Source organism: Panthera uncia, chromosome E1 (assembly GCF_023721935.1).
Source record: "Panthera uncia isolate 11264 chromosome E1, Puncia_PCG_1.0, whole genome shotgun sequence".
NCBI lineage: Eukaryota > Metazoa > Chordata > Mammalia > Carnivora > Felidae > Panthera > Panthera uncia.
The window spans coordinates 57,231,060-57,255,904 of record NC_064814.1 but is presented as its reverse complement, the minus strand read 5'-3'; the positions used below and the strand labels follow the sequence as shown (position 1 = coordinate 57,255,904).

General features: G+C 56.5%; 1 protein-coding gene across 3 annotated transcripts in view; it reads left to right on the top strand.

Moving 5' to 3' along the window:
* The first annotated feature begins 23 nt into the window (after window positions 1–23).
* NUP88 (nucleoporin 88) overlaps window positions 24–24,845 on the top strand; it is a 25,783-nt gene continuing 961 nt past the window's right edge. The window contains exons 1-14 of one of the 3 annotated variants that reach the window (XM_049637182.1): window positions 24–414; window positions 2,040–2,209; window positions 2,964–3,089; window positions 6,437–6,523; window positions 9,117–9,293; window positions 12,557–12,743; window positions 13,177–13,324; window positions 16,225–16,323; window positions 20,869–20,959; window positions 22,279–22,380; window positions 23,886–24,044; window positions 24,248–24,373; window positions 24,456–24,521; window positions 24,623–24,703. In XM_049637182.1, coding sequence (XP_049493139.1) covers window positions 118–414; window positions 2,040–2,209; window positions 2,964–3,089; window positions 6,437–6,523; window positions 9,117–9,293; window positions 12,557–12,743; window positions 13,177–13,324; window positions 16,225–16,323; window positions 20,869–20,959; window positions 22,279–22,380; window positions 23,886–24,044; window positions 24,248–24,373; window positions 24,456–24,521; window positions 24,623–24,703 — 1,916 coding nt within the window. In that variant the 5' untranslated portion in view covers window positions 24–117. The remainder of the gene's footprint in view (window positions 415–2,039; window positions 2,210–2,963; window positions 3,090–6,436; window positions 6,524–9,116; window positions 9,294–12,556; window positions 12,744–13,176; window positions 13,325–16,224; window positions 16,324–20,868; window positions 20,960–22,278; window positions 22,381–23,885; window positions 24,045–24,247; window positions 24,374–24,455; window positions 24,522–24,622; window positions 24,704–24,845) is intronic. The other 2 variants (XM_049637181.1, XM_049637184.1) reach the window with 2 other exon arrangements.

Genomic DNA, 24,845 nt, shown 5'->3' with positions numbered 1-24,845 from the left:
ACGCGTGATTCCGGCCTGCCTGCTCGGTGATTGGCCGAAGGGCGACCGGCCGCCCGCGGATTGGCTGCGCTCTGCGGCGCGCGGAGCGACTGGGGAGACCAGCGCAGTTGGGCCAAGATGGCGGCAGCCGAGGGGCCCGCGGGCGACGGGGAGCCGTGGCAGTCCTGGCTTCCCAACCACGCCGTGTTCTTGCGGCTCCGCGAGGGGCTGAAGAGCCAGAGCCAGAGCCCGGCCGAAGCCGAGAAGCCGACGTGTTCCCCGTCGCCCTCGTCGCCGCCGCTGCTCACGAGGAACCTGGTGTTGGGCCTGGGCGGAGAGCTCTTCCTGTGGGACGCGGACGACAGCTCCTTCCTGGTGGTCCGGCTGCGGGGCTTCGGCGGCGCGGGCGAGGAGCCCTCCCTCTCCCAGTACCAGGTACGGCCCCGAGCAGGGGCCTGCCCGGGGTTCGGGTCTCCCGCGCACGCCGGCAGGTGTGCCGACAGGTGTAAGCCCTCGTCCCTTGGGGGGCGCCCAGCTGAGAGCGGGAGGCGCCTCTCCTCGTCGTTTTGGCCTCTGGGGGCCTCCCTTTGCGTCTTTGTTCCCTCGTCAGAGGCTTACGGTCTCCGACACCGTTAGAGTAACTCATGCTCTCGGGGCGCGTGGGTTCTTGGGGCCCGGGCTCAGGGCAGCGGCCGTGCAAGCCGCCGGGAAAACACCCGCGATGAAGGGGAGCGGAGAGAGCGTGGGGGTGCGGGGGGCGCTTCTCGGGAGGCTGGTTCTGAGAAGCCGGTTCCGCGACGGGACGCCCGCCAGATAATCGTAATCCTGACTCCCTCCTGGGGTTGCGCCGAGCGCCGAGGCAGGGGTAGACTTGAAAAACCCGGGTTTCGGGTTTTGTGCCTGCCGTGCAGGAGTCCCCTGTGAATTCCTTCTTTTCCTTCTAGAAGATGAGCTCGTTCCCCAAGTCGGAAGGGAGGGAGTTTTGCTCGTTTCTGATTGTAGCGGACCGCGTGTGAAATTGGGGCTAGACAGAGAGCGGCCCAGACTTGCTGCGGTCAGTCGTTGCAGCCTTTGCTTGTAATTACCGGCTTCCCTTCTTTCAAAGATTAAAACACAGAAAACGTGCCGCCTGTTCTACCGCATGACCTCTGCCCCGAGCCGCTGGCGGACTCTCGCTGATGAGAAGTGACTTGATTTTCACGGGGTGATTAGCAGGTTTCTGCAGTCCTGAAAACGGCACGGGTCTACACAGGCTGACCTGATGGGGGTGCAGAATGCAGGTGGGGAGTGGGACTGCCAGGGGCAGGTTGGAGTTTGGTCGCGAAAAGGGAAATTATGGGGCGCCTGGGTGGTTCAGTGAGTTAAGCGTCTGACTTCAGCTCAGGTCACGACCTCATGGTTCGTGAGTTCAAGCCCCGCGTCGGGCTCTGTGCAGACAGCTCAGAGCCTGGGGGCCTGCTTTGGATTCTGTGTCTCGCGCTCTCTTTGCCCCTCCCCTGCGCACACGCGCTCTCTCTCTCTCTCACTCTCACTCTCACTCCCTCTCTCAAAAATAAAGCAATTAAAAAAAATTTAGGGATGCCTGGGTGGCTTCAGTCAGTTAAGCATCCGACTTCGGCTCCTGTCACGATCTCACGGTTTGTGAGTTTGAGCCCCACGTCGGGCTCTGTGCTGACAGCTCCGAGCCTGGACCCCGCTTCGGATTCTGTGTCTCTGCCCCTCCTCCGCCTCCCTCCCTCCCTCCCTCTCTCTCTCAAAAATAAACGTTAAAAAAAATTTTTTTAAGAAAAGGGAAATTATGCAGAGTATTTATTTTGCAGGGTAGGGAAATGTGGTGCATCCCTTGTAACATTCCAGTCTCAGTGGTTAAAAATCTTCCAACAGTTAACGGCCCAAGTGTTAGCCGTTATCCAGGCTGCTTCATTGTCCTACGGCGAGTCCTGCGTTAGCTGTGGGTGCACAGCTGTAGCGTAGTATCGGGTAACTTGTGCTCCCAAGCACCTGCCACGTGTGTTTACCTGGACACGAGCTATTTTGACCAGTTTGCTTTTAATTTCCAGAGGTTGCTTTGCATAAATCCGCCCCTGTTTGAAATCTATCAAGTCCTGTTAAGTCCCACGCAGCAGCATGTGGCACTCATAGGAATGAAAGGACTTACGGTGTTAGAGCTGCCCAAAAGATGGGGGAAGAATTCTGAATTCGAAGGCGGAAAACCGACGGTGAATTGCAGGTAAGTCGTACGTCCACGGAACGTGTGTTTGTGTCTCCTGTCGTACGCGCGGACAGTTGTTCGAGCCCCGTGGTGGTGAAGGTGCGTTTTCTGTGCCACGAATCGAACATCGCGGTGTTGCAGCTGGTCTGCGCCTTGGCTGCCTGTCGCGTCTGTGCTATATGTAAGGTCACGTTTCTTCTGCCCGAACTGTCGAAGCGCTGTCTAATCGGGGTTCCGTCTTCAAGTAGGTAGAGGCAGCATGACGTGTCGAAAGCAGCTAGTGTCTGGGAGTCAGACCGTTTGCTCGTAGTTTAACTGAGTTTAGTTTTGGTGTCTTGTGTTTTTCAACAAATCCAGACAAGCGAGAGTCTGACTCAGATTTGTAGAAAAGAGTGCAAGCTAGAAACCCCCCTTGACCGCCACAGCGCGGAGACCCGGTCCCCGTAAAACGTCCGCTTTCTAAATCCATTTCCTCGCTTCCGCAGCAGTGATGGTAGTTCCCGAGCAGTTTCTCCCAGGGCTCCTGCAGGGATCAAGTAAGACGTGACACCTAAGATCACGTATAAGGTCATTTTTAGAAAACACTCTGTACTTTAGAAAATCTTTTTATTTCGGTTCTTACTGATATTGACTGAATAGATGCTCTGCTCTCAGCAAGAGTTGAGAGAATATTTGACGGAAAGGACCAAGCGGTGGTAAGATAGATTTCCCTGTAGAAGGTTCCCATTCACGTGCCGCAGAACGTTTTAGGGAGCTGTTGTCCTCGCTTTAGCACCACGCCTGTCGCCGAGAGGTTCTTCACCAGCTCGGCCTCCCTGACTCTGAAGCACGCCGCCTGGTACCCGAGTGAGCTGCTGGACCCCCACGTCGTGCTGCTGACCTCGGACAACGTGGTCAGGTACGCTCTGTTTCCCTCTGGGAGCTTTGCGAGGGGAGATTCTCTTTCCGCTCGTCGGCTGACAGCTGGGGCTCCACTGAACGGGTCCCGGGACGGCCGACGGCTCTGCCTCGTGGCCCTTGTGACCAGTGTGCAGGCAGGTCGTCTGAACGCCCTCCCCTGCGTGCCGGAGCCACTGCCGCTCTGTCTTGGCTCGTCCCGTCCGTCTCCTTTACCGGTCTGCTGGCACGTCCCCTCTCAGCGTGTCATCTTGGAGGTCGTGTACCATCGGGAAAAGAATACAAGTGGGAGTTGAGAGATTTGAATTCTCGTCCCAACACCGCCTCTGTCTTCGAGATCCGAAATTCTTTTTAGGGGAGCCTCGGTTTCCAATTTTGTAAAATTAGCAGGTTCGATCTGACAGCTTCTAAACGCCCTTCCGGGTTTTGAACTCTGCGATCACATGCCCCAGTCCTCCAGAGATTTCTATAACGTTCCCAGTTAACTTTCTGGATCTGCCTCATGTGAAACATTTACTGGGGAGACCGAGCTGATGGGTCCCTCTGGTTTTATTTTTCTTAATCACCGTTTTTAGCTGTGCCTTATCAGCTTTTCCTTCCTTGCTGAATGGTTGATCCCTTTCTGGCCTCTTAGATCTCAGAGCTTTCCGGTCACTTTTAGTTAGTAAAACTTGGTCTGCCTAGTTTAAAACTCTGATGTTCGGTCCACATCAGCAGCATGTCGTGGCCCCTTCTCACAGGCCCAGACTGGGGCATCTGAAACGGGTGGGGAGGGCCTGGTCTGCTCTGGCTCTTGTTTCTGTCCCCGCACCCTGAGGTGGGGGCGACGTGTAAGGAGGGGCTGCCTCCTTCTTCCTCTGGGTCCAGCTCCTCGGTAGTGGGGGTAGGGAGAATGGGGCAGCTGAGGGAGACAGCTGTCTGTAAAGGGGGTGGGCCTGACCCCGGTCCCCGTTTGGTCCTGTCTGCCACCAGTGACCTCCGTTGACGTGGTAGGCTCCGTGCAGGTGTGTGCCTTCCCCCCCCCTCCCCCCGCCCCCGCCTGGCCCGGGCGGCACTTAGCCTCGGGCCGCTGGTGACGGAGGCGCTCTGCGAGCGGTAGTGCCCTGGGCCCTCTCTCACGGTGGGGCGGACACACACGTGCTGTCTCCTGCACCCTCAGCGTAACCATTGTGCCCTTTCCTGTGGAGTCCTGGGACCTGCCAGGGTCCTTTCCTCTGCCCCCCAAGGGCCACAGGGAACTGAGCACCTGCACCATAGTCCCGACGCTGTTCCAGCCTGGCCCTAGAAATTTCTGTATGGGAAGTAGATACCGTATAGTACTCCCGTGCCACCAGCCCTGGGATGTGAGGTGTCAGGTTCAGCCGAGAATTCCCCGACCTGGTGGCCTGTGGCTCCCGCAGCACGTCTGGCATTCGGCCGGGACGTGAGACACGAGTCTCCCGTTACTACGTACAGGCGCCTCTGAGTCTGGCCGAGTGTCGCCCTGCTCACCCGTCTGCCTTGGAAAGCAGGAGGGGCCGCCCTCCCTTCACAGAGCTCGTCCTGAACACTGACGGGCTCCTGGTCTTCCTGTCACGTGGGCTGAGAAACCGGCTGGGGGCCGGGGTGTGGCCGAGGCCCTTCTCATGTGACGCCCAGAAGGAGGTATCTGGTCCCAACTGTTGGAGGTTCTTTTTAAAATATGGGGTGTTTGGGGCGCCCGGGCGGCTTAGTCTGTCAAGTGTCTGGCTCAGGTCGTGACCTCACGGTTCATGAATTTGAGCCCCACGTCGGGCTCTGCACTGAGTGTGGAGTCTGCTTGGCGCGCGCGCTCTCTCTCTGTCTCTCTCTCTCTCTGTCTCTCTCTCTCTCTCTGTCTCTCTCTCTCTCTCTGTCTCTCTCTGCCTCTCCCTGCCTCTCCCCTGTTCATGCGTGAACGCACTCTCCCTCACAATAAATGAACTTGTAAAAAATAAATAAGTACGGGGCACCGGTCACTTCCCTCCCCCTGACCTCTGGAGCCTGTGGACGGCTTCGGGGCAACAGGACACCCCTCGACGCTCTGTTGTGCTTGCTGTCCCTTCCGCTGCCTTCCCTTCTCACGCGTCCCACCTGGTATTAGCACACACCTTGAGGTCAGGAGCGCGCGCGGGCAGCCAGGAAGACCACCGTGCGTGCGTGGTCGGTTGCATCAGATTTTTGTTGAAAACGTCTATTAAATGGTATTTCGCTGGTAACGGAGCAAACGGAGTTTAAAACTTCTGAGGGTGGGGGCGCCTGGGTGGCTCAGTCGGTTGAGTGTCTGACTTCGGCTCAGGTCATGATCTCACAGTCCGTGAGTTCAAGCCCCGCATCAGGCTCTGTGCTGACAGCTCAGAGCCTGGAGCCTGTTTCAGATTCTGTGTCTCCCTCTCTCTCTGCCCCTCCTCTGTTCATGCTCTGTCTCTGTCTCAAAAATAAATAAACGTTAAAAAAAAAAAATTTTTTTTTTTTTAAATAAATAAATAAAACTTCTGAGGGTGGTCGGACGAGGTAAGTGATTGACTCCATACGGGCTTCATAAGGGGTGTTAGGTTTCTGATAACGATGTTATTGGCCTTTTGAAAATTCTCCTTTTAACTGTAGCCACATGTGTCGTTGACTTTATTGCTTTAGATTAAAACGATTTTGGCAAAAAAAATTTACAGAAAGCATTTCCGGTTTTATGCTGCTGCCCTAGTAAGTAGGGACGACGTGGTGCTGCGTCTCGTCCAGCTACGCGGGTCGTTGGGGGCCGGGCGTCCCTCCCTCTGCGCCCGGTGGGCATACAGGGGGCGGCGGGACGTGGCTGCAGAGTCGGGGTGCGCGCGCGGGGGTGCTGGTGCACTTGGGGCGGTTGGGGGGACGCTGGGACGAGGTGAGTGTGCCTGCGGACTCAGGGGTAGATCCGGACCCGTGACGGGGTGCGGCGGGCTCATAGGGCTTCGGGGGCGAGAGAGGGTGTTGGTGCAGGGCCCACGGACACAGGCGAAGTGGGCTGCTTTGTCAGTGCGAGCACGCCCTTTGGCAGAGAAATGGTTGTAAAAACCAGTAGGAAGATTCTCCGGCAGCGATCAGATGGAGAAGGGCGCTTTTGAGATGAAAGAGTTTTGGGGCACCCGGGGGCTCAGTTGTTTGATTTCAGCTCGGGTCAGGATCTCACGGTCCTTGGGACCGAGCCCCGAGTCCGGCTCCGGGAGGATGGGGAACCTGCTTGGGATTCTGTCTCTCTCGGCCCCTCCCCCACTCTGCGTGCGCGCACTCCGTCTCTCTCTCAAAACTTTGAACGTTGTTAAAAAAAAAAAAAAAAAAGAATTTTAAGTGCGGGCTCTGTGCTCTTCTCTTCGCCAGGATCTACTCTCTCCGTGAGCCTCAGACACCCGTCAAGGTCATTGTGCTTTCAGAAACGGAAGAGGAGAGCCTGATACTCAATAAAGGGTGAGTTATTTGTGTCACAAAATAGTTCCTTTATTGGGCTCGTAAGTGCAGTTTCAACAGAGATTATAAGGTTTTCCAGCGGTGACCACACCGCCGGGGACCTGAGGAGTGAGCAGAAGTGGGCGGCCGGACAGAGTGGCTGAGGGTCACTATCGCTGCCAGCTGCTCCCTTCTTGAGAAGGTTCTAGAATGACTGCCTGGCACGGGCTCCCTCCTGTGTCCTGACGGAGGCGATAAGTTATGTCATGGCAGAGGTTCGAGGTCAGAGTGTCGGGCCGCCCGCCTCCCAGACCGTGTACACCCAGAACCTGGAGAGGAAGAGGGAGCCCTTCTGACTCTGGCGCCCACCCCCCCCCCACCCCCCACAGGGGCACGCTCCAGGCTCCCCAACCACCAGCGGTCACCCTTGGAACTCACAAACCCCGTCCCTCTGGCCTCCTGACCGGTCTTTCTGGTGATGACCACACAGGACCGCCCACAGCCTGTGCATGTAGAGTGACGTTTTTAGTAGCTGTATTTTTAGAAGTTCCATTTGGTTCTTTCCATGTCTCCGTGGTGGTCGTCTCTAGTAGTCGTGTTTATTCCTGTTTTCCCAACTCTTCGTCCTCTGACTACTTCCCACGTAGCTCTTCGGTGTGTGAACAGCGCGGTGGGGTGGGGGCAGTGGGGGTCTAGATCTGTACTGCCCTTGCCCCTGACCCACAGTCCCCACCTAACCCCGCGATTGCTGATCTCGGGCTGTGAACTCACATTTATTGGATCTTAACGTTTGGGAACGTGGAGAACCCGCGTTGGCGCCCAGTCCCAAGTTGCCGCTGACCTGGGGCCGATTTCACTCTCCGGGAGAGTCTCAGGGTGAGCGTTTCAGCTCAGCCATGTCAGTGTCGGGCAGTCGCTTCTTAAATTAAAGCTTCCACCCCCGCGTGGCTCCACCCCACCCCGGGGTCGGGCACCTGCCCTGCCCGCACACTTGTTCCGAGCTCCAGGCCCCGGGTTCTGATCTCCGCCCCGCCGCGTGTTCACTGTGGCGCACGCCGGCCGTTCAGCGGCCCCGAGCCTCGTGTCCGTGTTCCGTGAATATAAAGTAGAGTCACGGCGCTTTCTACTAGGATCGCCGTACGGGATGGACGAGGTGATGCATAAAAGTGCGTAGCCTGGGTCCTGGCACGGGGTTGGCACTCACTCATCGACACCTGTCATCATGGGGAACACACCTGCATTTATTAAGCTCTTGGTAACTTTTGACGGCCAGGGGTCACTGAAGTCTCTCTGACTTCCATGTCTGTTGTCCCTTCATTGTCGTGGTCATCTAGTTGAACGCAGGCTGTTCTTTTGTTCTGATTTGGGGCTTCCTCATTTTTTTCCCCTGCCTCCTGACACCATATACCTTTCCACGCGATAAACTCACACGTGGTGGTTGCAGCACAACAAAGTGACATCGCTCCTCCAACCGTATGAGTTTCTTCTACCCGCACTTAGTAACCCTCTATTGAACCGGAGTCTCCTCCGATAACCCGTCATACTGAACTTTAAAATTACGAAGTCGCGTGTTTCGTCATTTGTTTTTCCTGATGATAAAGATAATATGTGTTTATTGTAGAAAATTGGGGAAACCTACAGAAAAATATTAAGAAAAAGAAATCTTTGTCATCTCCTATAGTTTCTCCTTAACGTGGCAGCCAGAGCGACACTGTGGGTATAAAGCAGGTCATTCCGTTCTATTCTTTTTTTTCAACGTTTACTTATTTTTAGAGAGAGAAAGAGCACAAGTAGAGGAGGGACAGAGAGAGACGGAGTCACAGAATCCGAAACGGGCTCCAGGCCCTGAGCTGTCAGCACAGAGCCCTAAGTGGGGCTTGAACTCACGAACTGTGAGATCATGACCTGAGCCGAAGTCGGACGCTGAACCGACTGAGCCCCCCAGGCACCCTTCATTCTGCTTTATTCTTGACCGCAACCCACAGGATGTGCCCTCCAGTTTCTTCCTCCCTCTGTGTCCCGGTTCTGAGCTCAGCCTCTTCGCTGTTCATTCCTCAGACAACATCCACCCCCTTCCCATGTGGCCGCTGACGCCTCCCCTCCTTCCTTTGAATCCGTGCTCAGACATCACCGCGTCAGGTTCCTTCCCAGGCAGCCCAGCCCGAGGCAGCCCCCCTCCCCAACTTCATTTTTCTCGACAATGTCATTTTCTGGCTTTGTGCTGCGTGTTCCTTTCTGCGTGTGCCCTGCGTGTCTCACTGGAGGGCGGGGCCTTGGTTGAAGTCACTGGTGGGTCCCCAGCACCCCGTGACAGCGTGGGGCCCGGGACGCGGGGCCGATGCGAAGGAGATACTTGTGGGGTGAACGTGTCCCTCTGCTCAGCGTTTGCTTCCTGTTTCTCTCTGTGTGTGCGTGTGTGTGCGTGTATCTGTCCTGTCTGCGTGTCTGTACGCTTAAACTAAGAGGAAGCGGGGTATAATTTCGTGTTTCTGTCGTTTAATTGTGCTCTATTTTGTGTCATCCGTCGAGCGCAAACTCCATCCCCATCTCCTGTTAGCAGACGTTTCGTTTTCATTCTTGTTTTTGACACATCGGTTTTTAAATGTCTTTTCAGAAGGGCATACACTGCGTCTCTGGGCGAGACAGCGGTGGCGTTTGACTTCGGGCCATTGTCAGCGGTCCCGAAGACCATGTTTGGACAGAAAGGCAAAGGTGACATAGTGGGGTACCCGCTGTACATCTTGTACGAGAACGGAGAGACCTTCCTCACGTACGTCAGTCTGGTTCACAGGTGAGTGGGGGGGTGCCATCCACGGGTGCCCCTCGTGGACCGGCCCGGCCAGACTGGGGTCCGTGGGTGGGTGTCCCGTCTCTCGACGTGTGGCAGCCTCTTGATGCTTGCTTTTCGTATCTTGGGGAAAGATGCGTACAGACCGTTTAACCTTTGGTTGCCTCGTATTATTTGGGTCGGTTCTGTAACGTTCTTGGATAATCACCGAAGACTGGATTTGTTTTCACAAAGTCTAAACCACAAAAGTGTCGTGCATCTCGTGTGAGCCAGGCACTGAGAGGGCAGCTAGTGGTGGGGACCTGCGCCCCGGCTGTGAGTCCCCGGACCACGCACGGCGCTCCGGCGGGAAGACCCAGAGGAAGGAGAGCGTGCCGCGGCTGGAGAAGTCGGGGAGGTTTTTGCGGACGGGGACTGACCTCTAATGAGGATTAACCGAAGGTCAGGGAAGGGCATGACTGCTTCAGTCCCGAGGGCGTGTGTCTCTCGCGGCTCAGTGGTCAGGCTCTCGTGGCTGGAGCCGTGGTTTCGGCTGCGGAGCCTTACGTGGTAAAGCCGGAAGTATCTGCCCCGGGGGGGGGAAATTGGGAGGAGCTAAACACCACGTTGGGGAACGTGGGGTCTTTTCTGTAGGAATAGGGTGGCGGGAAGCCAGTGATGGTTTCTAAACAGAAGGACAGAGCAGACGGTTAGGGACAGAGAGACCCTCTCTGGGGCAGAGAGACATTTAGAGACGCTGCTGCAGACGTTAGCTGACCGTCTACGGGATCGGAACGGGGGCCGTTCCGAAGCAGGGGCAGAAGCGGACACGCTTCCTACGGAGGAAGGGTCCGTAAGACTCCGTTCCCGGTCGGGTTAGGGGGTGAGCCGTGAAGCCAAAACTGGGGTCAGCAGGGGCGGCCAGTGGGGGTTGTTACTACAGGTGGTCACTGGGACACGGTAGTGGGCTCATGAAGTGGAAACGGTCCGTGGACAGTCGGAACGAGGGGACCGGACAGAGAGGATCGCCAGTCCGGGTGACGGTCGCGGGCGGGAGAGGGCGAGGATCCTGGCCCGTTTGTAACCCGAAAGGCGTGAGGCCAGAGGCTAACGGACTTGATTCACTTATGAGTCGTCTGGCCCCCTACGAAGTCAGGGCCCCGCGAGCGGCAGGTGTGAGTCCTAGGCCTCGGGCGCTGCAAGAGGGCGGGGTGAGCTGGGGGGAGGAGGGTGGCCCCCGGCATCCGAGCTCGGGCTGAGGGATCCGCTGGGTCCCTGCGGGAGCAGAATCACAAAGGGGAGGACGGGGACCTCCGCGGTCGCCGCGGGCGGGGACTCGCTCTCAGCCGCATCCGCCTCCACCTGAACGTCCCCTGCTCGGAGTTGGCCGTCGTGGTAACGCTGTCGCCTCCCTCCGCCCACGGCCAGCACCCACCTATCCGCACCTCATCACCTGGTCGCCTTCCACAGCCTCTCGGGTCCAGCCCAGCCCCACATTCTGTTGCCCTTAACCGCGAAAACTCCCTGAGCGCCAGCCCCCTTCTCCGTCCTGCTGTCCTTGCTTCGGACCCTCATCTCCTGCCCAGACCCTCGTCCCCTTCGGTCGCTGCCCTGAATTCCATCTCAGTCCCCTCGGTGTCACCCCCTCACTGCTGTCAGATTGATCTTCGGAAAGTGAAGCTCTGTCCCTCTTCACGTGAACCTCTGCTGACGCTGTCGCCCGGCAGGGAGGCTCTGAGGGCCTTGACGTGGCCTGCCGACTTGTCTTCTGTTGTCTTAGAAAGCCAAGTCTCCTTCCTGCCGGTCCTTGTCGTTCATGCTTCCAGAACTTTCCAGAGCTGTTCCTTAGCTTGGAAGGTTCACCACCCCTTCCCAGAATATACTTTCCCATTGATCTTTTTTTTTTTTTTTTAATGTTTATTCGTTTATTTTGAGAGAGAGCAAGCAGACGAGGGGCAGAGAGGGAGGGAGAGAGGGAGAATCCCCAGCAGGGTCCACGCTGTCAGCACAGAGCCTGACGAACCTTGGGATTGTGACCCGAGCCAAAATCCAGAGTCACACGTTCAACCTTCTCAGCGCCCCCGGGCTTTCTTGTGTTTGACGCCTTTCTTACCTCACTCTCTCTGTGCCTGGTTCGTTCTCGCATTGTCGCACTTAGCACGTGGTCTTGTAATTCTGGACAAACGTGTGTTTGCCCGACATCACCGGTTCCTGAGGGTGTCACCCAGCACCCAGTCACTGTAGCTCTAATCCAGTTAAATACTGGGTCCGAGGCCCCGGAGCGCAGTTCCGTTTGGGGAGAAAGTACAGGCTGTCCGTAGTAGTTCCGGCCAGGCGTGGCTCGGTGTGCCCTCGCGTGAGTGTGTGCTGTGAAGCCAAGAGGGCTTGTAACAAGATGCTGGGGAGCGCCAGTATTTTCGAGCCAGAAGTGAGCGAGGGGTGTCCGGAGGGGCCCGAAGAGAGCCAGGAGACCGGACTGCACGCGTGAAGGATGCGGGACGCAGCCGTGAGCCCACAGTAAACGCGGCAGCACGTCGGGTTGGTGGCCCGCGGACTTAGCAGCTGGGAGCTCTCCTCTGGCCTTTGCAGGAGCGCGGCCTCGCTGGGGTGAGGGAGGCTGGAGCCAGAGTGAGCAGGGGGCACGGCCTCTGGGCCCCTGCCCCGGGGACTCTGCGCTGAGCGACTGCTGCGGAGGCATCCTGGGGGGCGGGGCAGCGTTGAGCTGCATCTCTGCTCTGGACACCAGTAAGCGCCCTCCCGCCCCCGCCTCCCCGGTCGTGACAACCAGAAATGTCTCCAGACGTTGTCGGCGTCCCCTTGCGCACAAAGTTACCTCCAGTTGAGAGGCACCAGGGAGACGGAAGTCCAGGGGAAAGTGAGACGTGGAGACATCAGGAGTACCGGTGCCACGGAATTTTCTGTTTCTGTTTTTTCTTAAAGCTTCCGGTTTCTTTTCTTTTTTCTTTTCTTTTTTTCTTTCTTTTCTCTCTCTCTCTCTGTTTTTCTATGTCTACCTCTGAGAAAGTGGAGGAGGGGGAGGGAGAGAGAGAGGATCCCAAGCAGGCTTTGCACTGTCAGCCTAGAGCCCGATGTGGGGCTCAGTCCTACGAACCTCAAGATCACGACCTGAGCCAAAATCAAGAGTCAGACACTCAACCGACTGAGGCATCCAGGTGCCCCCGTGGCACTGTGTTTTCAGTTGGGGCCCGGCAGCTGCAGAAGAGGGGTCGCGGTGGCGTGGTTGTCTTCCGTCCACCTGTCCGAGTATGCTTTCCCTCTTCCCTCAGCCCCGGGACCGTCGGGAAGCTGCTAGGCCCGTTACCCATGCACCCTGCGGCAGAGGACAACTACGGCTATGACGCCTGTGCCGTCCTCTGCCTACCCTGCGTCCCCAACATCCTGGTGATTGCCACGGAGTCGGGCATGCTGTACCACTGCGTCGTGCTGGAAGGGGAGGAGGAAGACGAGCAGACGGTGAGCCAGGCCCGTGTCTGCGTTCGCGTCTCCGGCGCCGCGTGTGGTTCCCGGGCCGGCGAGGATGCTCAGGACGCTAGGATTTCCCTTTATGTCTGGCACCTCTGTGTCGTTTGGAAATTAGACACCTAGCGTTAGGTGAAGCCCACCTAAAAGTCCACGTGGCGAGACGTTAGAAGGCGCCCACGTGCTCTGTCCACGCTCGGAGTGGCGGGCTTCAGGGACCTCAGTGACAGATACAGAGAACCCACGAATCGCTAAACTGGCTCTTCTCAACTCGATTTACGACCTTCCAAAAGGAGGGAGGCCTTTTTTCCCTCTTTTGAGAACATTAAGGCCCTGGTGAGAGGGGTGGAATTAAGAATTTCTTCTGTTCCGAACCGTGTGCATTTTCACACGAGCGTGAAGCCTGAAACTGCCGGTTCTCTTACAGTCGGAGACGTCCTGGGACCCCAGGGCCGACCTCGTCCCCTCCCTGTACGTGTTCGAGTGCGTGGAGCTGGAGCTCGCCCTGAAGCTGGCGTCCGGCGAGGACGACCCCTTTGATTCTGACTTCTCTTGTCCCATCAGACTTCACAGAGGTAACGTACTGGTGGAGTTGACTCCTGTCCCGTCCTGTTTCCACGGAGACGGTCACAGGCCATTCCCGGGCACCTTGGTTTGGGGCCCAGCTGTGCAAAGCCAGCCACGTTCCGTGGCTTCAGTCACCGCGCTGCACTTGGGTCCAGGAAAGGCTGGGTGTGCTTCCCACATTTTAAGATCGTGGTCTGTGGTCTGGATCCCCCTGGAGTCAGAATAGTGAACTCTTCCGGTCCACTCAAAAGTTGGCTTCGTGATTCAACTACTTAAACGTATGCAAATAAACTTTAAAACGAACTTTAAAAATCAAACGATAACACGCTCACATTAAGATCGCTCTCTAAAGCCTCTTTCTTCGCTTTAGAGCATGTTACGGAGTCTTGTTAGCCCCAGAGCCAGTTTGAATGTTGTCCTTTTTATCTTTTCATTTTATTTTAACTTACCTGGGTTGGTATCTTTCCGGCAACTTACCTCTGTTCGTCCGGGGAGCTTTTGAGTAGATCCTGAGTCGGCGGAAGCCCGTGTTGTTGAGACGCCGCGGGGCTGAGTGGAAGGAGCCTGGCGCGTGCTGGGCTTCGCTCATAGTTGTGACGACGTCAGGCATTCGGTCAGCCCCCCTGCTGTCCGTTTTCTCATCTGGAAGCGGTAGGGGCGACATCCGATGACCTCTGGGGTTCCTCTGACACGAGACCCTGTGACCCTGTGCCCTCCCACCACGCCTCGGAGCCTCCTGTCAGTTTCCTGGGCCCGGTGCGGAGAGAGGGGGGCTCGCCTCTGCCTGGAGGTGGTCCAGCTGTGCGCCTGGTACGGCACAGTCAGGGGTCGTAGTTCCTGCGCAGCAGACCGGCGTAGGGAGCTCACCAAGCGTGTCTCGCGGAGCCATATCCACAGAGGTGTAGTCTGCGTGGTCTCCGAACTTCGCTTTAGGGCTGAGGAGACTGAGACCCAGTGTCGTAGGCGACAAATTCACTGGTTTCCTTATGAAGGTACGTAATGTCTTTGGGAAATCTTTTTTTTTTTTATTTTGAGAGAGAGCGAGCACATACGTGTGCAGGTGGGATAGGGGCACAGAGAAAATCCCAGACAGGCTCCAGCTGTCAGCGCAGAGCCCGACGCGGGGCTCAAGCTCACGAACCGCGAGACCGTGACCTGAGCAGATGTCCGACACTTAACCCACTGACCCACCCAGGCGCCCCTCTTTGGGAAATCTTAAACGTAGGCATTTTTGTTTTCTAATGAGAGTTAATTATTTTCACATCTGTGAAACTAATAAACCGACCTGTTCATGTTTTTACTTAGGGCACCTTCCAATCATTGAAACATGCCCAGATTTTTGTTGACGTGAGTGGATGACCACCATGTGACAGGGACGCCTGGCAAATTCCTACTTCAGTTACTAACGTTGCCTTTTTCTGTAACAGATTTCTCTTACTTCCCAATATTGAGGTTTTTCTATTAATGTCAGCACCACAGGCACATCTCGAAAAGTCGTTGGAAACAGTAGTAGACCTAATGAGAGGATTTGAACCTGAACGAGCGGCAAGTGTGGGCAGAAAAAAGGAAACTTTTTGATATTTTATTGTTCAGAGAGAGGATCGCCATAGACCAGGAGTTTTAAAACTCTTCGTGGCACGATGCTGTTTTCAGAACCCCGACGTGTAAAATAGAAAAGAAAAACTAGTATTTGCTTTACGATATTTATGAACCACGAAGTTAAAGGTAAAGTGAGGCTCTTGGAAGGAAGTTTCATTTAGGGGTTTATGGATGACGGCTGCATCTTAAATTAGCTTTCGCGTGTAAATTATTTCTGTATCTTGCTTTCGTTGCTTAATGTTTTAGAAGTACCGAGTCACGGAGATAAATATTCAAAAGTAAAGTGTCCAGAACTCATCTTTTAGTCTCATGTAGTCTCACTAATACTAGGGGTCAAGAGAAGTAAAGAAGTTTTCATTAAAATTCCGTAACGGTTCCTCGTATTTCTTAGTATGAATATAAAGGACTGTCAGGGCACCTGAGTGGGTCGGTCAGTTAAGCGTCTGACTCTTGATTTTGGCTTAGGTCGTGATCCCAGGGTCGTGGGATCGAGCCCCCTGTTGGGCTCTGTGCTGAACTTGGAGACTGCTTGGGATTCTCCTCCTCCCTTTCCTCCCACATCCTCCTCCTCGCCAGTTCTCTCGCGTGTACGCTTGCTCTCTCTCGCCGCCTCTAGAATGAATGAGTGAATGTCAAACAAGAATTATAGCAAGGAAAAAAATTGATTTGGGGTGCCTGGCTGGCTTGATCGGAAGAGCATGCGAGTTTTGGTTCAGGGTTGTGAGGTCGAGCCCCACGTTGGGAGTAAAGGTTACTTAAGAGGAAAAAAAGAGAATCGTATCCAAACTTGAACGTAAAGACTGTAAGTCCGCGTTATCAAGACAAGTAAGACTTGGCATTTCCCAGCTGCCTGGACGCACCGTGACGACAGTTCGCCCCGCAGCCACGGCCGGGCCTCTGACCCGCTCGTGCGCTTGCTTGCACAGGTTCGAGTGGGTCGGTGATGCCGGCACAGGTGTTGTCCAGAGCCGTGACTTTCTCAGGCACCGTGTTGTCCTGAGAACGAGAGCTGTAAATGCGTGTGCTGAGGGGGACAGACAGGCAGCCAGCAGTGGTGTTTTGCTGAACTCTCCTGTGAAGGTTTAGAAGTGACGTTTGGGTTGTGTTCATGACTTTGAAAAATACTTCAAACACATTTGAAAGTTGGATTCCAGTTTTAAAACGTCAGATCCCTGCTGTGATAGCATCGCGTGCAGGTCCCGTCACCTTCTGTCACTTCGTGGACCGGTGCGTTTGCGGGCTGCCGGGGTAGGTGCCTAAGACCCATTTTCTAACGCGGCCTGTACTCTGTTCGCGACTCCGTTTGCAGATCCCAAGTGTCCCTCGAGGTACCACTGCACTCACGAAGCCGGCGTCCACAGTGTCGGGCTGACTTGGATTCATAAGCTTCACAAATTTCTCGGGTCAGGTGAGTCCCCTGAGCCTTTTGATATGTTTCCCAGATTCTGTCGAAAAGTCGTTTGCAGTAGAAAAGTAATAGAGAAAATCAGTGAAACCAAAGACTGTCACTGGAAAACGTCAACAAGACGGACAGACCTTTGGCGAGACCAACCCCGCGAGGAGACGCTGCCGCTGACCTCACGGCGACGGTGTTCAAGGTTATGACGGGGAACCGTGAACAGCTCCGCGCCACGTAGGGCCCCAAGGCGAGACGGACTCGTCCCTAGGAAGACAGACTACCGACACCGACTCAAAAACCAGAACGTGAGCACAGACCTATAACCAGTGAAGAGATCGAAACAGCAATCAACTACCCGAAGAGATAAGCTCAGGACAATGAGCTCTAAAAGTTCCACATTTAAAGAAACCAGTTCTCGACAGGCTCTTCCAAAAACAGAAGGGAGAGGAAGCACCCCCCGCCTCGCTCGTGGAGGTCACTGCTCCCCCGACACCAACACGAGACAGGTGTGCAAGGACAGGAAACCGCAGACACACACCCCTCACGAACACAGATGCAAAAAATCCTCAACAGAACGTTTGCAAACCGAATCCAGTGACGGACGTACAAACAGGACGGCGGCCCAGGACTCCGTGGGATTTATCCCGGGAACGCGAGGTTGGATTCACATCCAGAAATCCATCAGCGTAGGACGCTGCACGAGTAGAGGACATAAGCTGCATCATCGTCTCAGACAGAAGAGGCGTCCAAGGAGAGGCAGCCTTTCCTGGTCCCAACACTCAGCAAACGAGTAATGACAAGTTCCTCAGGCTGCTCGGGCGTCTACGGAAGACCCACGGCCAGCCCCGCGTTTGATGGGCAAGGGCCCAAGTGTTTTCCGTAGCTGTCTTTTGCTGCTGAGAGAAGTCACCGCGAACTCAGCGGGCCGCAACAGTGCGGATTTATTACCTCACAGCTCTCTAGGTTAGGGGTGCTGGGATGGCCTCCCTTTCTGGAGACTCTGGGAGAGACCCCATCCCTAGCCTTGTCCAGTCTCCCCGGCCTTCCCTTGCCCGGAGTCCCCTTCCTCCGGCTGTGAAGTTAGCAGGGGGCGCGGGGGCGAGTAGAGTCCTTCTCTCCTTTTCTGCTTCCCTCTTTCCCTCTTAAGGAAGCTTGTCGTAGCATCGGGCCCACCCGGATAATCCAGAATGATCTTTGAGACCTCGACGAGCAGCGCTCATTCCACCCGCGGCCTCTCTTCCTCTTTGCCTGTGGCCTGACGATTCACAGGTTCGGGGGATTTGGGTACAGGCCCCGTTGGGGAGTCCGTTGTTCTGTCTAGTCTGTTGCACCCCGTGGCCTCCAAAGATTCACACCTGACCCACGTGCCAAATACACCGACCGTAGCATCGTTATAGCAACGTGGACGGCAGAGGCTCCTCTAAATCTCATGAGCTCACAGGTCCCCAGTCCTACCTGAATCTTCTACGTCATCCAACTCAGATATGTAAAGACTCTATCCTGGGGCAGAGTAGATTCTATCCTGGGGCAGAATTCCTCTCCCTGGACCTTGAAACTAGAAAACAAGTTCTCTGTTCCCAGACCACAGTGGTGGGACAGGCATACGTATCATTTCCAGACGTTTCAGGTCAGAAGGGGAGAAAATGGAAAGGAAACCGCAACCACGGGTCCTACGCAGTTTCAGAACTCAAATTCTAGTAGGTTTCTTTTTTTTTTTTTTTTTTTTTTTTTTCCCAACGTTTTTTATTTATTTTTGAGACAGAGAGAGACAGAGCATGAACGGGGGAGGGGCAGAGAGAGAGGGAGACACAGAATCGGAAACAGGCTCCAGGCTCCGAGCCATCAGCCCAGAGCCTGACGCGGGGCTCGAACTCACGGACCGTGAGATCGTGACCTGGCTGAAGTCGGACGCTTAACCGACTGCGCCACCCAGGCGCCCCATCAAATTCTAGTAGGTTTCAAGGCTTGGCGATAGTCCTCCGGGCTGGCACTGTTGCCCTCTGAGCAAACCTTCATCTTTTCCAGAAAGGTAGCACTTACCTATGGTAGGCTGGTTTATTACCCAGTTTTCTGCCTGCAGAATTTTGGGGGTGGAACAGCCTTTTCTCATCATCTCCGTGACCCTTTCAGTCTAAGGCAAGCAGCATTTATGTGGCTACAAATTCTGAAGGACTTTTTTGGGTCCCCTTGTGTATATCGCAAGAAGTCCATTCACCCACAGGCCTTTCCGGGGGGATCCCGTCTCTATTTTGGGTTCTTCTCACGTGGCCACAGGATCAGTCACACTCCTAATCTCTTCGGAGAGCCCTTGTGTGACTGGACATTGAGACCTTTTGATCTTTCTGAGGTATGAGTACATCAGTGGCTTTTTCCTCTAAAGCGTGATGTCCTAACAGTGAATCTCTTAATTTTAGTATCTTTTGCTGTTCAGATAGGTGGAGAATTTCCTAACTCATCAAATCTTTGGGGTTTTTGTAAAAACCCAGTTGTATTTTTTCTGACATTTTACTGCGATTGGCACAATGAAACCAGGACACGTGGCCAGGGTTTTGCTTGGAAACCTCAGCTGAATGTCCAGTTGAGTTGTTTACACGTCTGCTTTCCACACGTTCCCCTCAAGATCCAAGAGGACACCGCTCCTGCCGCTTGCATTCAATGTAATGGAGGTGCCAGGCAAGGAAATTAGCCAAGAAAGTGAAATAAAAGGCATCAGGATTAGAAAGGAAGAACGAAAACGCTCTTCTCTAAAAACACGATCTTTTACACAGTCATAGGACACCCGTTGGGAAAGGGTCTATACCAATAAGTGAGCCCAGAGCGGTTGCAGAACCCAGGAGCAGTGTACAAGTATCAGTTCTGTTTCTGCCCGCTAGCAGTAACCCAAAAGGAAATTAAGGAAATGATCCCGTTGGTAATAGCATCAAAACACACAAAATAAGACTTAACTTTAACGAGAGTGTAAAACATACACTTTTACGACTATAAAACGTTACTGAAAGAAATAAACCTCCCACGTTCGTGGATCAGAAAAGTTAATACCGTTAAATGGCAGTCTTCCCCAGATCGATGTGCAGATCCGGTGCCAGCCTGTCAGAGTTCTAGCTAGCTTTGCACAAATGGACGAGCTGACCCTAAAATTCATCTGGGATTCTACAGACCTAGAAGAGCGCGAACAGTCCTGACAGACAAGAACAAAGTTGCAGGACCCACACTTCCCTATTTCACGGCTCCTTACAGAAGGCACGCCAATCCAGTGTGATGCTGACACAAGCATACACGTGTGGGTTGACGGCATGGGACCGGGAGTCCAGTTGGTTTCCACGAGGGTCCCAGGACACATCAGCGTGGAAAGAAGAGTCTCTTTAAGAAGCGGCGCTGGGACCAGGGTGCGTGTACACACGAGAATGAAATTGGACCCCTGCCTCACACCATAACAAAAATGACTCAAAAGGGATCAAAGACCTGAAAATAAGACCTAACCCTGTAGAACTCTCAGAAGAAAACACGATTACAAGAGTGCAAAGGTAGTCCTCGGAATGGGAGTGAATATTCGCAAATCGTGTCCGGTCACGGACTTGAGTCTAGAACGTCAAAGAACTCAGTAATCAGTTAAAGAGACCAATTTGAAAAACAGACAGAGGAGTTGAATAGAGATTGTTCCTTTGATGAGGTACAGAGAGTTAAGCCCACGGAAACGTTCAGCGTCATTGGTCATGAAACAAGATGCCACAAAACCACTTTATGCCCATTAAAGCAGCTAAAATCAGGACAGTAACCAGTGTTGTCGGTGCGGCGTTTATGGAAATGTAAGACGTCCCGGCCCTTTGGGCAAACGGTGTGGCGGTTCCTCGGGTGATCAAGCCTCCAGTTACGGCGTGACCTCTGCCCAGCGCACACCCACGAGAAGTGGGCACATTGTAAACGAATGTTCACAGCAGCATTACTCCTCAGAGCCAGATGATCACCCCGAGTACACAGCCATCTATCCGACGGCATATCGTGCAACACGGAAGGGCCCGAAAACGTGCTGAGTGGAGGCAGCCAGGCCCAGACGAGGACGCGTGTGATGCGATTTACGTGACGTGTGCAGGGTGGGCGGGTCCGCAGGGACAAAGCGGATCGGTGGTGGCCGCCTGGGGCCGGACCAGCGGCACAGCCGAGGGCTTCCTTCTGGGTAGCAAGGGTTCTGCAACTTCCGTGGCGACGCTTGTACAGTTCTTACAACGCACTAAACTCCCACGGAATTCCACCCTTTACACGGATGGGTTGTGTGCGTTGTGAACTGCGTTCGAGCAGCTGTTGTGAGACGCCCGCTGTGGGCGAGGAAGGGACGGGATGGGAGTGTCCCCTCGGGGCTCACGGCCGACCGAGGAAAACGCGCTCCCCTCGGGCTGAAGCCGAGCCCCGCCGTGGGAAGCAGGTGTCTGCGGCGGGAAGGCGTCGTGCTTGGGGAGCAGCGGCCCGGGACGGGGTCCGGGACGAAGCCTTCGCTGCATTTAACTTGCAGACCTGTGTCCGCACGTCAGTCACTTGTGTGTGTCTGCGCCTTTGCAGATGAGGAGGACAAGGACAGCCTCCAGGAGCTCGCTGCGGAACAGAAGTGCTTCGTGGAGCACATCCTGTGTACGAAGCCGCTGCCCTGCAGGTGAGGACCCGCCCTCGTCGCCCACCGGTCCCACTCTGCCTGGAGGGCGAGGCGACCCCGACGTCCCGTCCGGCCTTCAGAGGGGCCTTCTCTGCCCAGCGCGTGTTAAGGTCGCCGTTTGTGTTCGGAGAACGTGCGGTCGGTCAGGGCAGAGCCCGGGTCTGCGTGCGTCACGGTGCGCTGTTGGCCTCGTGTCTGCGATACCGTTTCTATGGACCGACGGACAGTAAACGTTCAGTGAACAGAGGAAAGGGGAGAACCTAGAGTGACTGCCGTGTGTCTACAGGGGTACCTGCCTCCGCGTGGTGCCCTCTGGACATTTGGGCCACAGGAGGAGGGTGGACCTGGGAAGAGGGAAGGTGTGGAGGGGCGCGTGCGGAGGGGTCCGTTCCTGCAGGGTGGCCCGGTGGAGGGGGACGCTCCTGCAGGGCGGCCAGAGCGCCGGGCCGGGGGAGGGCGCAGGGGGAGGAGAGCAGGGCTGAGGGTCTGCAGCGGCCTTGCTCAGCAACGGTGAGGCGGCCGGAGGAGCTGGGCCGAGGGGGGGCCGGGGCTGACCCGGCAGGAGGGAGAGCCTGGGCCGGTGGCACGGGGGCTCCCGGAGGACGGCGGCGAGGGCACCCCTGGGGCCGGGGAGGGCGGCCTTGGCACCAGAAGGCGAACGGGTGAAGTGGGTGACGACTCCCATCCGCCTCCGACAGGTAAACACGAACGGCCGCTTGGGAGCGGGTCCCTAGACAGGAAATCCGTGAGCGCCGTCAGGGCTGGGACGGCCTTGGCTTCCGTTGGGGGGAGGGGACCTTGTGAGCCGGGAGGTCACACGGGGGCCGTCGTCCCCACAGTGGCCTGGCTCGCAGTCACAGGATGCCGTGTGCAGATCTCAAGCCCGAAAGACTTTTAACTCCCCCGCCCCCAACCTCACCTCCCCAGAAAGGGGAAAGGGCACCGTGCAAGGAGCTGCAGGGCGGGGTGCTGCGCTAGCACTGCCGCCCGAGGGCAGGGGAGTGGGGAGATCTGAGGGCCCGGGAAGCTGTCCCTGCGAGTCCCCGGGTCCGGCCTCCTCCGCCAGGCGGGGACGGGGACGGAGATGGTAGGCGAAGCCATGTGACCCGGGTGCTGGGCCGTGCTCCGGCGCTGTGCAGGGCATCCGGTCAGGGTTGGGCGCCGGCGGGGCAGACGGCAGGGCCTGGGTGGCGGGCAGGGAGCTGCGTGTCAGCTGGCGGGAACCGCCGGGTTTGGGCGAGCCAGATGGCCTCTGGGCTGTTAACTCGGTTTCCAGGTCCCCGCGTCCCTGTAAGTCAGCTGTGGCTGTGTCGTTCCAGGCAGCCGGCACCGATTCGAGGGTTCTGGATCGTCCCAGACATCCTGGGGCCCACGATGATCTGTGTCACCAGCGGCTACGAGTGCCTCATCAGGCCTTTGTTGTAAGTCCGTCCCCGTGCCCACGCGGCTCTCATTCGCTCTGTAGAACCCGCGCGGGGAGCGAGCCTGTCGTTCCCACTTGGAGACGCGGGACTCACGCTCCGCAGGCGAGAGGGGTGGAGGTTTCTGCTGTCGCTGCCACGCCTGAAAGGACTTATTTTAGGCAGAGAGTCCGGAACTTTACTTCCCAGTGTGGAAAAGCGGTAAAATACCGAACTCTGCTGCTCACGTGACTTAGTGGAAATGGCATCCACGCCATCCCTGTGCCAGGCTCCAGGGTAGCCCGAGCCCCCCGCAAGGACGGCACCGTCCCTTCTGTGCGGGGAGGTGACACCGTGCTCAGGTCGCCGGAACACACCCGCTGGGGCTGTAGACCCACAGCCTTCTGACCCCCTAGTTTCCCGTCTCCACCGGCCTCGGAGCGACACCAGGGGACGTGAACGGGGGGGGGGGGGGGGGGGGTTGAAAGTGGCCTCCTGATCCTTCCCTTTGAGGAGCTCCCGTGAAGCTACAAGCACCACTTACTGTTGGGCGGCCCTGAAGGTCACCCATGGGTCACAAGCACGGGAGCAGGAGTCCCGAGGAGCCACCGGAGTGTCGGGCACGCGACCCCCTCCCGCCCCCAGTTGCCCCGTGTCGGTGCAGAGCACGGGCTTCTGCGCACAGACCTCGTTGAGAACACCAGCCCCGCTTGACGTCCTTGGAGGAATCCCCACAACCTCTGAAGGGTGACAGTTACGCCACTTGGAAAGGAAGATAAACAATTCACCATCAATTTTGTGTTTTTTCTACTAAGACTGAAAACGAGCAAGACTAAGGTGGGAAGAAATCACCTTTTCGCCTGTTACCTCGACACATTTGCTAACACGGTGACACCCCGTCACACCGGGTCCCTTTGGAATGAAACCATTAAGCCCGAAGGGAAAAACCGCACATGCGCCAGCTCCCCGGGGACCCAGGTGTCCTTACAGTAGCTCCCGTCCCACAGACGTAAGGGTGCTCGTCGGGCGCCCGCGGGCGCGTCTGCTCTCCTGCCACCGCCGCTGTGAATATCTGTAATATTCGAGTGAATCTCCTTTTTAGGATCAAGTTCAACAGAGCAAATCCAGTAGGTACAGCGGTTTTCTGGCCAAATCTGAAATGACACCTAGGAAACGAGTCATTTATTTTTGTTTGTGACTCCGGTTTACAAATGGCTCTCCCGTCCTTTGCAGAAAGAGTCCCCGATGAATTTGTTTTCGTGTTGCCTTTGTCAATCCAAACTATCTTTTGGAAAGACGGAGTGCAGAAATGCTTTGTCAGAGGTCGGTCCTGGTAGAACAGGGACCGCTTTCCCCAGGTGACTCTTCAGGGCAGAAAGCACGCGGTGTCGTCCTGTCACACAAGTAACACTCTCTCGCCTCCCGTGTTCTCACGGCTCAGGGAGCCGCGGCCCGTGCTTCCCTGGGGTCCTCGCCGTAGAGGACACCGCGGGAGATGGCGTCTGACTCACTTCCGTATTTTGCAGAAGCACGGTCCATCCGGTGTCCCCTCCCCTGCTCTGCACCCAGGAAGACAAGGCAGCGGAAGAGTCTCCCCTCCGCATTCTGGCCGAAACCCCGGATTCCTTTGAAAAGCACATCAGAAGCATTTTGCGGCGCAGCGTTGAGAATCCCGCGTTTCTGAAGTACGGGATTTGGGGCGTGTGGGTCTGGGGAACGGGTCCCGCCCGTTTTCACACTCGCCGTGTGTCGCGCGGTCCGTCCGCTGTCTCGGGCGGCACCTTTCCGCGTGGGCGGGTGGGGGGGGGGCGGGGAAGGACGGGAAGGCCGGAAAGGAGGGACGGCGCCCCCCTGGCCTGAGCCCGTGCGGCGGAAACCCCGCCGACAGGTCGTGTGACAGAGACGCGGCCCCTCCGCCGGGAGAGAGCCTGCAGCTCCTCAGCCGGGCCACGCAGGTGTTCCGGGAGCAGTACGTCCTCAAGCAGGACCTGGCCAAGGAGGAGATCCAGCGCAGGTAGGGTGGCGGCGCAGGGCCCCTGGCGGGTCGCGGCCTCGGCCTGGCCTCCGGTCGCACCTCACTTCTCTCGTTCTCGAAGGGTCAGGCTGTTGTGTGACCAGAAGAAGAAACAGCTGGGAGACCTGAGTTACTGTCGGGAGGAGAGGTGAGCGCCGCGGGGGACGCGGGAGCGTGGCTGACACGCGCCAGCGCACGCCGGCTTCCCCCTCGGGGTGGACCCCAGGACCCTTGGTTTTCTGCCCTTAGGAAAAGCCTCCGGGAGATGGCGGAGCGCTTGGCCGACAAGTACGAGGAGGCCAAGGAGAAACAGGAGGACCTCACGAACAGGTCGGCGGGTGGCGCCGTCCGGGCCCCCCTGTGGTGACGAAGCGCGCGTCCGAACGGGGTTCGGGAAGACGGGCCCGCGGCGGCTGCCGCCTGGCCTCGGAGGCTCGGGGCGGGGGGACTCTGGGGCGCGCGGGGGGGGGGG